The sequence below is a fragment of the Grammomys surdaster genome, unplaced genomic scaffold (genome assembly GCF_004785775.1).
Source record: "Grammomys surdaster isolate TR1022 unplaced genomic scaffold, NIH_TR_1.0 363, whole genome shotgun sequence".
In the NCBI taxonomy this organism is placed as follows: domain Eukaryota; kingdom Metazoa; phylum Chordata; class Mammalia; order Rodentia; family Muridae; genus Grammomys; species Grammomys surdaster.
In genome coordinates, this window is record NW_021604782.1 from 9,331,231 (window position 1) to 9,343,298 (window position 12,068).

General features: G+C 36.8%; 1 protein-coding gene across 7 annotated transcripts in view; it reads right to left on the reverse strand.

Moving 5' to 3' along the window:
* Ptbp3 (polypyrimidine tract binding protein 3) overlaps positions 1 to 12,068 on the reverse strand; it is an 82,631-nt gene that overhangs the window by 27,610 nt on the left and 42,953 nt on the right. For all 7 annotated transcript variants that reach the window (XM_028779878.1, XM_028779879.1, XM_028779876.1 and 4 more), the window contains one exon: positions 415 to 579. In XM_028779878.1, the coding sequence (XP_028635711.1) occupies positions 415 to 579 (165 nt within the window). The remainder of the gene's footprint in view (positions 1 to 414; positions 580 to 12,068) is intronic.

Below are 12,068 nucleotides of genomic sequence, written 5' to 3' on the forward strand. Positions count from 1 at the left end.
TGGTTCATAGGTCTTAAGAATATAAAATTTAGAAAAGGGTAGATATCAAAAAAACAAAAACAAAAAACCTGATACAATTTCTTCTATAAAATCAGGATGCTAAATGTTTTCCTATTATATAAGCAAATAATGAAAAGGAAATATCAATCAAATCAGTAAAGAATGATTTTTTTCCTTTTTTTTTTCTTCCTTTTTTTTTTTTTTGAGACAAGGTCTGTATAGCTCTGGCTATCCTGGAGCTCATTTTGTAGATTAGGCTGGCCTTGAATTCACAAGAGATTCATCTGCCTCTCCCTCCCAAGTGCTGGGATTAAAGTTGTGTGCCATCACATCCAATTTACAAAACAGACAACAACTATCAAAAGTTAAGAAAAAACACGTTTGATTCTACTTTCAGAAGAGTTTGTTCCTTACCTGATGGAGAACTTCCAGAGTGACAGGGTAAAATAGGTTTTCAATAATTATCCGGAGCACAGGGCTCTGCCCAGGTAGCAATGTGCCTTCATTGGAAGCTGCTCCAGGAAGGGACAGGTTTCCTGACTGGACTGCACTGACAGCCTGCAGTGCAGCTTGGGCTCTCTATAAAACAAGGCAAAAAAGAAAAAAGAAAAAAGAGCACTTTTGATTACAGAAGCAGTGCATGCACCCTGAAGCTCATACGACATAATACAAACTCCTGGACACATATCTGGATACATATCTCAAGTTTGCTATGTTTAAGAGTACAGTTTTCTGCTTGTTTGGTTCCATTTCCTTCCTTTAAGATGGGGCTCAGATGGTTCAATCAATAAAGTACTTGTTGTGTAAGCACGAGGACTTGAGTTTCTTCCTTAAAATCTACATGAAAAGGCTGGGAGCAGCGGTATACGTAAGCTTTTAGTCCCAGCACTATTATGCTGGGGTGAAGTGTTTCTTCATACGGTCTTGGCTGTCATGGAACTCACTGTATAGATCAGTCTAGCCTCAAACCCAAAGAGACCTACTGCCTCTGCTTCCTGAATGCTGGGATTAAAGGTGCTAATTACTACTTGACAAATCAGGTCTAAAGCTTTTAGATAGTATAAGTGTAATGTGATTTCGTGTCAGTGGGGAAGGCAGGCCATCAGTAGAAATAAACTTCCCTGCCATGAACATCATGAACAAGCTGAGGACCACATCCACAGGTCAGAGCTGCCTTGCAAAGGGAAATCTGAATACAGACAAGGAAAAGAAGGTATTTATGGTGTGTTTCTGTTTGCAAGGGTAGGGGGCTTCAATGCTAGCTATCACCTGAAGAGTGTGAGAAGAGTCAGATGAAGATAGGCGGGGCAGCTGGCTGAGAATGCCTAAGACCAAGAAGTTTGAAGGGAACCCATAATGATATGGGTAGCCAATGTCATGAGACAGCCTGAGAAGGGTGAAGACGTATATGGGGTGGGGCAAGCAATGAACTAGTATATTGAGTCTAGAGTGTGATCAGGCTAACCTGTCATTCAGGTAACCTGGCAAAAATGTTAGTGTAAAAGCAAGCTTCTAATACATTTTTACTGAAATGAAACAAGGTATTCTAAAAAGCAGCTGGTTTGGAACTGTGGCAAGAAAAATAGAACATAAGTATGAAATAATTTTCGTTTTGTGGTATTTTTGGTAAATTTTCTAGAATGCAAAAATTACTGAAACAGTAAAGGCTGTATGTCAACTACAGAAGACAACTTGAGGGGACTACCATTGGCCCAATCTGAGAATTTTGAACATCAAAGGTAATACATAAAATAAACAGGAATCCCTAAATCCATAATGCTAACAATTGATAGCTCGTAAAGACCAGCATTTATGATTCATCCAAACGTATGCGATATTATTTCTTCCCCCTTTTAAGTAAAGGTGGGGGCTCTGTATCTGTAGGTACAACATCTAAACATGGATGGAAAAGTTCTGTCTATGCTAGCGGTTCTCATCCTGTGGGCTGTGGTCCTTCTGCGGATTGAATGACCCTTTCACAAGAGACTCTTAAGACTGTCTGCATAACAGATATTTACACTATAATTCATAACAGTAGCAAAATTAGTTACAAAGTAGCAACAAAAATAATTTTATAGTTGGATGTCACCACAACATAAGGAAGTGTATTAAGAGATCACTTAGGAAGGTTGAGAACTACTGATCTATACTGAACATGCAAACACCCCTTCTATCTGTCATTATTCATTAAACAACATTGAGGGTTTTGTTGAAACTAGGTCTCACTATTATGTAGCTAAGTCTGGATTAGAACTTGTCCTTCCTGAGTGCTGAGAATTACAAGGGTATGTCACTACTTCTGGCACTATTACAACTATTTATATAGCCTTCATGTTACATTAAATATTATAAATAATCTAGAGAGTATTTAAAGTACACACAATAATGTATGCTTATGGTATATACAGCTATTACATCATTTTATAAAAGTACCTCTAGCATCCTTGGATTTTAGAATGGTGATCCAAGAAACAACCAAACTACTACCTTCCCCAATGGGTAATAAATAGGAGAGAGGTTTCCTTCCTCCACGGTACAGAAGCCTGATAAACATGACTGTGTCACTTCTACATGTATTTGTCTAAGATATATATTCTGAATTGAATCATGAGGAAATGTTAGACCAACACACATTGAGAGACATTACAGGAAATAAATTGACTTTCATTTTTACTAATGTTAAGGATACCAGATTAAAAGAAAGGCAGAATTTGTCTAAAATGACTAAAAAGACATAACCAAACAACATATACATGAATCTAACTATATCATTTTACTACATGCAGGTATTAATAGAAAAAGTAGCAAAATATGAGTGGGATCTACAGATGACAGAGGAGTAAATGCATCAATATTAATTTCTTATTTTTTTTCTTTTTAGGGGTCAGTAGTAAGGACTGGACTCAAGGTCTCATCCACACCAGGTAAGCGTCCTACCAGAGCCTTCCTGGGGTATTTTTTGATTTCAAGATAAAAGTTACATGAGCTGGTCTTAAAATATACTTGAACTCATGATCCTCCTGAGTAAATGGTGGCCTGTGGCACTAACTTAAGCCAGTGTTGACTACCCAATTCTAGTCTATAGAAGAAACTTCCTCATTTGTAGCATGCATATACAAAATACCAGTAAATAATGAAAAATGGTTGGTAATACACACTCAAAAACCTTGAAAACTGAAACTTTATCTGCACATTTTTTCTACATTTGCAATATCCTCAAATTTTACAATATTTATTTTTAAAAATGAAGTGAAAGGAGAAATATAATCTGCTTGATCTGTACATTAACTGTGTATGTATGTATATACATATATGTGTGTGTGTGTGTGTGTGTGTGTGTGTATTTCAGGGCTCACCTTTTGGTATAGGCTAAAGACAGTGTATTCTTCCCAAGGGAAGACTATTTCTCTAGCTTTCAGCATTCCTTAGTTGCTTGTACTTCTCTATGCAGAGGTCTTGTGTACCCCATCTCCACCACAAATGGAAAGAAGTTTTAGTATGTAGCCATAGCTGGCCTCAAACTCAGCCTCCTAAGTGTTGAAATTACAGCATGTCCCTCCATGCTTAGCCACATTTATTTCTTAAGAGTGGTGAGAATTTGAAAAATGTGCATCGAATCTACAAATTTAATATGGGTTTCATTTTCATATATTCAATTAGGAAATTTTAATCATAGAATTGATATTTTAAATAATTAATTGTGGTCTATAATTTTTGTTTACAGTTTTACAATGTGAAATGCTTGAGTTCTTCGCACTTTGCTATGACCTTTACTAAAATAAGTGCCTTTCTTAAACCTGGAAGCCTTTTACTTTTTGTATGCTTAAATCCCAGTTTTTACATTTGCATTTGTTCTTTTTTCTCTTGTTTGACTGTTTTAAGATAGAATCTCACTATGGAGCGCCAGCGGTCCTAGAACTTACTATGTAGAGCAGGCTGGCCTCAAATTCACAGGGATCCCACTGTCTTTGCCTCCCAGGTGCTGGAAAAGCTATGCACCACTGTGCCAACTATGTATATGCTTTTTTTTTTTTAAATTTTATGCACTTTATATGTTGCTTACAAACTAGAGAAAATCCTTTTTTGTCTTTTGAAACAGGGTTTCCCTGTGCATCAAAGCCCTGAAATTCACTGTGCAGACCAAGCTGGCCTCGAACTCACAAGAGATCCTCTTGCCTCTGCCTTCAAAGCGCAGAGATTAAAGGTATGAGCTAGTGTAACTAGTTAAGAAAACATTTTTTTATATACAAAATATTTTACGAAATTGCATGTGTCCAGGCCATATTAATCGCTGTATCTGTTCCAGTGTTAGTACACAAGATGAAGAGAACCTGATTGTTTTAAAGATACTAGTTGGTCTATAAACATTCTAATAGTGGTTTTATGTCAACACATTTTTTTACATATCATATAATACAAAAAAACCGAATTTTCATTTCCCAAAGCAATATCAGCTTTAAAAAACAGTATGTGAATTAAAAGAACACTTTGTTTGTATCATTACTTCTCAAAACTATTATCTATAGCCAACAATTGTAGAGTGTCTAGGCCCCCAGTCTTGCTTTAAACATGGCACTCTATCTCATTTACTTCACTCTGAGAGTCTCAGTAAGATTTTATTATAAAATGAGGATGATACTGTTTTTACAAGTTTGAAAACCAACTCAGACTTACATTTGAAACTTTAATTGGTTGTGTAGGAGGTAGAGGATACCAATCAAAAGACATACAGGCTTAGAATTAACAGGCAAATATAACATCAGTGTGTGAACTACTCTACACACTCCACAAATTAAGGAGTATAAGGTAATAGTGCTGTCTTACAGCCAACAGATTCCTGTGCTAAAGCCTAGATTTTACCCTGTTCAGTATGACAGCTGGTTGGGTGTCTCAAGTGATGGCAGTGGTGGCTCAAGCCTTTAATCACAGCAGGCAGATCTCTGATCTCTATGAGTTTGAGGCCAACCTATTCAACAGAGTGAGTTTCACAACAGCCAGGATACACAGAAAAAAAACCTGTCTTTTAAGACAAAAAACAAAACAACCCATATGACACCTATCAGACACAGTAATTGAGGAGCTACATGTTATAGTTAAACATAGTCACTACTTCTGCATTGGGTGTTTTTTGGGAAAGAATCAAATTTTCTAAATAACTGGCAAGAAAGTGAAGATATGCTTTTAAAGTGGGGTGTACAGTGCACACCTGTAATACCAGCACTGAAAAGGGTAAGATGGGAACAAAAGCTTAAGAGATGGGGGGTGGGGATGAGAGGTAAAGAAAGGATTGGAGAGAGGGAGGAAAGGAGGAGAGAAAGAAAGGGTAGAAAAGAGCTTTTGAAAATAAAAGTACAAACGGGGAGGGACCTAAAAATATGGTAGATATATTTTATAATTATCAGACTTGAGCATTTTGTTTTGAATTGAGACAGGGTTTTATGGTGTAGCCAAGGACAATTTTGAACTAAATAAAATCCTAGTGCCTCAGCCTCTCAAGTGCTGGGATTTATAAATATGTACTACTACAACACCAAGTTCTTAATAGCAATTTTTAACTAAGCAAAAACATTTAAGAAAAACAAAAAGTGTTTGAAGATGAAAATCCATTTGATGCTTACAATTATGGTGCAATAAAATTACTACTGTGGGAGATGATTCTTAGACACTTAAGGCAACAATACTAAAATGATCATACTGTTAATAAGGGAAACGGAAATCAGTATAATCAAACAAGCACAAGAACTTTAATAAGTTAGAGTGGGGAGATATAGTTGCTCTAAACCATAAATGCCTCCAGGGAGCATGGTGGCACAGACTTGTGATCCCAGCACATACAAGTGATAAAGGAGGAAAAGGAGAGCCTGGACTACCAAGTGAGCTCAACCTAACTTGAGAATCATAGTGAGTCCCTACCTTAATAAATAAAACACCAAGTACCTGTGTGATTTGAAGAATAAATTTCTGAGGTCAAGAATATAGAAACTAGAATAGAGTGAATATGCTGGTCTTTAGTATTCATTTTAATAATTGTTTAGAGAACATTTTAAAGGTAAAATCTTACAAAGTCATTTTTACAAATTAATAAACTACTAACAAGGTCAAGAAAACACCAAAGTAAAAAGTTTTCCAATGTTGAGCCACACAATACAATTATATTTAGTAGCTACAGTTCTCCACTAAAGCAAGGAAGTAAAGCTGCTTCACATGGTCTTGACGCTTTGACAACTGTGCTCACAGCTCAGTCAGATGCTTGCTTTGGGGTATCTTGATGATCAGAAAAAAAAGGGGGCGGGGGGATGTGACTCTATCTGATTCCTTGGCTTTGAAAAAAAGCAGCATTTATATATATGTAAACAGTTACTTTCCATTTTGGCTTATATCTGCTGTAGGGTTTGGAACAAAAAAGTATTGGGATGAAATCAAGGCTATCTAAGAATAAATGAGGCCATTTGGGTGACTGTGGCTGCCTAGCAACTGGGATTTCGCATTGTTTCCCTTTGGCATAATCCAATCTCTAAGTTTCTATTAAATTATCTTTTGTTCTGGCAATTTATACTAACATATTGAGGAATAAAACTACTGTGAAAACTATATGACTTACACGAAGAAAATGTTTAAATTCTACTGAAAAACTTTAATAGAAAAACAAACAAAACAAAACTTCTGGTACTAAAGATTCAGAGAAAAATATATTAATTATTTCAAAATTTACAAGAAAAAAAATCAATCCAATTCCAATTTTTTAAAGAAAAGAAGACTTAACAAAAATAATTATAAGGACTATAACTAGTTAATTCTAAAGAGTCAATATATTGCTCTGCAATAAATTAAGTTATAGTACACACTAAAGAATGGAATGAAAAGGTCTAAGCTAGATTTGGAGCTCACGCCAAGTGAGGAGAATTCATGAACACAGAATGTAACATGCATTTATTAACAAGTGTATATAAATGCATATTGTAAGCATGCAGAAAGAGCATGATATGAAACTATGATAAGTTTCATGTCAGTAGATTAATAAATGGGTTATTAAATAAACCAGAAGAAACTTAAGAAATATATCTTGCCATTAGGAGAAATAATATGTGAGATATATATATATGTGTGTGTGTGTGTGTGTGTGTGTGTGTGTATGTATATCATATAGATATCACATATATAAAACAAAAAAATCCAAGAGAACAAAGACTTGAATATCAAACCAGAAGCAACCAAAATAATGGAAGGGGTCAGAGAGATGGCTGAGCTGTAAGAGCACTTGTTGCTCTTGGAGAGGACCTGGGCTGAGTTTCTAAGCACTCATACAGTGGTATAACTACCCATCGCTTAAGTTCCAAGCAACTGTACGTTTTTTCTTGATGTCCATGGGCACTGGGCATGTCTATACATGAATACACTTATAGACATAAATATATTTTTAAAATATAAGAAGCTTTGGGGTTTTTTATCTTAATGTTATGTTGGAGCATGGTATGAAATCATATGACTATCTTGAGGGAAGTTACCAATATCTAAAAATGATTTTTAAATTACCTAAACACAAAGTCATAGTCTGAAAGTAGAATGTCAGTTGACAGAGGCCAAGGAAAAGAGGAATTGGAAAGTTGTTATTTAAGACAAGGAATTTCAGTTTAAAACAGGGGGAAAGCTCCAAAGATGGATGAGTTAATGATTGTCCTTAACAACCATTAAAATGTACACTTACAAATGACTTAAAAGTTAATTTATGCCGAGCAGTGGTGGCACTCCTTTAATCCCAGCACTTGGGAGGCAGAGGCAGGCGGATTTCTGAGTTCCAGAGTTCGAGGCTAGCCTAGTCTACAGAGTGAGTTCCAGGACAGCCAGGGTTACACAGAGAAACCCTGTCTCAAAAATCCAAACCAAAACCATCCGGTCCTGGGCTTTTTTTTAGTGGGGAGACTTTTAATGACTGCTGCTATTTCCTGAGGGGTTATGGGACTATTTAGATGGTTTATCTGCTCCTGGTTTAACTTTGGTACCTGGTATCTGTCTAGGAAATTGTCCATTTCATCCAGGTTTTCCCGTTTTGTTGAGTATAGGCCTTTGTAGTAGGATCTGATGATTTTTTGAATTTCTTCAGTTTCAGTTGTTATGTCTCCCTTTTCAGTTCTGATTTTATTAATTTGGATACTGTCTCTGTGCCCTCTGGTTAATCTGGCTAACGGTTTATCTATCTTGTTGATTTTCTCAAAGAACCAGCTCCTGGTTTTATTGATATTTTGTATTGTTCTTTCTGTTTTTATTTGGTTGATTTCAGCCCTGAGTTTGATTATTTCCTGCCTTCTACTCCTCCTGGGTGTATTTGCTTCTTTTTGTTCTAGAGCTTTTAGTTGTGCAGTCAAGTTGTTAGTGTGTGCTCTCTCCAGTTTCTTTTTGTAGGCACTTAGAGCTATGAGTTTTCCTCTTAGCACTGCCTTCATGGAGTCCCACAAGTTTTGGTATGATGTGTCCTCATTTTCATTGAATTCTAAAAAGTCTTTAATTTCTTTATTTATTTCTTCCTTGACCAAGTCATCATTGAGTAGAGAGTTGTTCAGTTTCCATGTGCACGTGGGTTTTCCATTGGTTTTGTCATTATTAAAGACCAGTCTTAGTCCGTGGTGATCTGATAAGATGCAAGGGATTATTTCAATCTTTTTGTATCTGTAGAGGCCTGTTTTGTGACCAATTATATGGTCTATTTTGGAGAAGGTACCATGAGGTGCTGAGAAAAAGGTATATTCTTTTGTTTTAGGATGAAATGTTCTATAGATGTCTGTTAAGTCCATTTGGTTCATAACTTCTGTTAATGTCAAAGTGTCTCGGTTTAGTTTCTGTTTCCATGATCTGTCCATTGCTGAGAGTGGGGTGTTGAAATCCCCCACTATTATTGTGTGAGGTGTAATATGTGTTTTGAGCTTTAGTAAAGTTTCTTTTATGTATGTAGGTGCCCTTGCATTTGGAGCATAGATGTTCAGAATTGAGAGTTCACCTTGGTAGATTTTTCCTTTGATGAGTATGAAGTGTCCTTCCTTATCTTTTTTGATTAATTTTGGATGAAAGTCGATTTTATTTGATATTAGAATGACTACTCCAGCTTGTGTCTTGGGACCATTGGCTTGGAAAATTGTTTTCCACCCTTTTATTCTGAGGTAGTATCTGTCTTTGTCACTGAGGTGCGTTTCTTGTATGCAGCAAAATTCTGGGTCTTGTTTGTCTTTATCCAGTCTGATAGTCTGCGTCTTTTTATTGGGGAATTGAGACCATTGATGTTAAGACATATTAAGGAAAAATGATTGTGGCTTCCTGTTATTTTTGCTATTAGAGGTAGAATTATGTGTGTATAGTTATCTTCTTTTGGACCTTCAAGAAAGACCTAATACCAATTCTCTTCAAACTATTCCACAGAATAGAAACAGAAGGAACACTACCCAATTCATTCTATGAAGCTACAATTACACTCATACCCAAACTCCACAAAGACCTGACAAAGAAAGAGAACTTCAGATCAATCTCCCTTATGAACATCGATGCAAAAATACTCAATAAAATTCTAGCAAACCGAATCCAAGACCACATCAAAACAATCATCCATCATGATCAAGTAGGTTTTATCCCAGGAATGCAGGGATGGTTCAATATTTGGAAATCCATCAATGTAATCCACTATATAAACAAACTCAAAGGAAAAAAACACATGATCATCTCACTAGATGCTGAGAAAGCATTTGACAAAATTCAACAGCCCTTCATGATAAAAGTCTTGGAAAGATCAGGAACTCAAGGCGCTACCTAAACAAAGTAAAAGCAATTTACACCAAACCAACATCAAGCTAAATGGAGAGAAACTTGAAGCAATCCCACTAAGATCAGGGACTAGACAAGGCTGCCCACTCTCCCCCTACCTATTCAATATAGTACTGGAAGTCCTAGCCAGAGCAATTAGACAACAAAAAGAAGTCAAAGGGATACAAATAGGAAAGGAAGAAGTCAAAATATCACTATTTGCAGATGATATGATAGTATACTTAAGTGACCCCAAAACTTCCACCAGAGAACTCCTAAACCTGATAAACAACTTCAGCAAAGTGGCTGGTTATAAAATCAACTCAAACAAATCAGTAGCCTTCCTCTACATGAAAGATAAACAGACTGAAAAAGAAATTAGGGAAATGACACCCTTCACAATAGTTGCAAATAATATAAAATACCTTGGTGTGAATCTAACCAAGCAAGTGAAAGACCTGTATGACAAGAACTCCAAGTCTCTGAAGAAAGAAATCGAAGAAGATCTCAGAAGATGGAAAGATCGCCCATGCTCATGGATTGGCAGGATTAATATAATAAAAATGGCCATCTTGCCAAAAGCAATCTACAGATTCAATGCAATCCCCATTAAAATCCCAACTCAATTCTTCACAGAGTTAGAAAAGGAAATTCTCAAATTCATATGGAATAACAAAAAACCCAGGATAGCGAAAACTATTCTCAACAATAAAAGAACTTCGGGAGGAATCACCATCCCTGACCTCAAGCTGTACTACAGAGCAATAGTGATAAAAACTACCTGGTATTGGTACAGAGACAGGCAGGAAGATCAATGGAATAGAATTGAAGACCCAGAAATGAACCCACACTCCTATGGTCAATTGATCTTTAACAAAGGAGCTAAAACTGTCCAGTGGAAAAAGGACAGCATTTTCAACAAATGGTGCTGGTTCAACTGGAGGACAACATGTAGAAGAATGAAAATTGATCCATTCTTATCTCCTTGTACAAAGCTCAAGTCTAAGTGGATAAAGGACCTCCACATAAAACCAGATACACTGAAACTAATAGAAGAGAAGGTGGGGAAGACCCTCGAATACTTGGGCACAGGGGAAAAGTTCCTGAACAGAACACCAATGGCATATGCTCTAAGATCAAGAATTGACAAATGGGACTTCATAAAATTGCAAAGTTTCTGTAAGGCAAAGGACACTGTCAATAGGACAAACAACCAACAAATTGGGAAAAAATCTTTACCAATCCTACATCTGATAGAGGGCTAATATCCAATATATACAAAGAAACAAAGAACTCAAGAAATTAGACTCCAGACAACCAAATAACCCTATTAAAAAATGGGGTATAGAGCTTAACAAATAATTTTCAACGGAAGAAACTCGAATGGCCGAGAAGCACCTAAAGAAATGTTCAGTATCCTTAGTGGTCAGGGAAATGCAAATCAAAACAACCCTGAGATTCCATCTTACACCAGTCAGAATGGCTAAGATTAAAAACTCAGGTCATAGTAGATGCTGGCGAGGGTGTGGAGAAAGAGGAACACTCCTCCATTGTTGGTGGGACTGCAAGATGGTGCAACCACTTTGGAAATCAGTGTGGCGGTTCCTCAGAAAATTGGACATAGCATTACCTGAGGATCCAGCTATACCACTCCTAGGCATATACCCAGAAGATCCTCAAACATATAACAAGGACATATGCTCAACTATGTTCATAGCAGCCTTATTTATAATAGCCAGGAGCTGGAAAGAACCCAGATGTCCTCAACTGAGGAATGGATTCAAAAAATGTGGTATATTTACACAATGGAGTATTACTCAGCTATTAAAAACAATGAATTCGAGAGGCTCCTAGGTAAATGGATGGAACTAGAAATTATCATCCTGAGTGAAGTAAGCCAATCACAAAAGAACACACATGGTATTCACTCACTGATTATTGGATATTAGCCCAGAACCTTGAAATGCCCAAGATGCAACTCACAGGCCACATGAAGCTCATAAAAAAGGAAGACCAAGTGGGGGTGATTCAGTTCTTCTTAGAAGGAGCAACAAAATACTCAAGGAAGCAAATATGTAGACAAAGTGAGGGACAGAAACTGAAGGAGGGGCCATCTGAAGACCATTCCACCTGAGTATCCATCCCATGTGCAGTCACCAAAGGTGGATGCTGATCTGGAAGTCAGGAAGTGCATGCTGATAAGAGCCTGATATGGATGTCTCCTCAGAGGCCTTCAAGAGTCTGACATATTCAGAGGCAGATGCTCACAACTAGCCATTGAA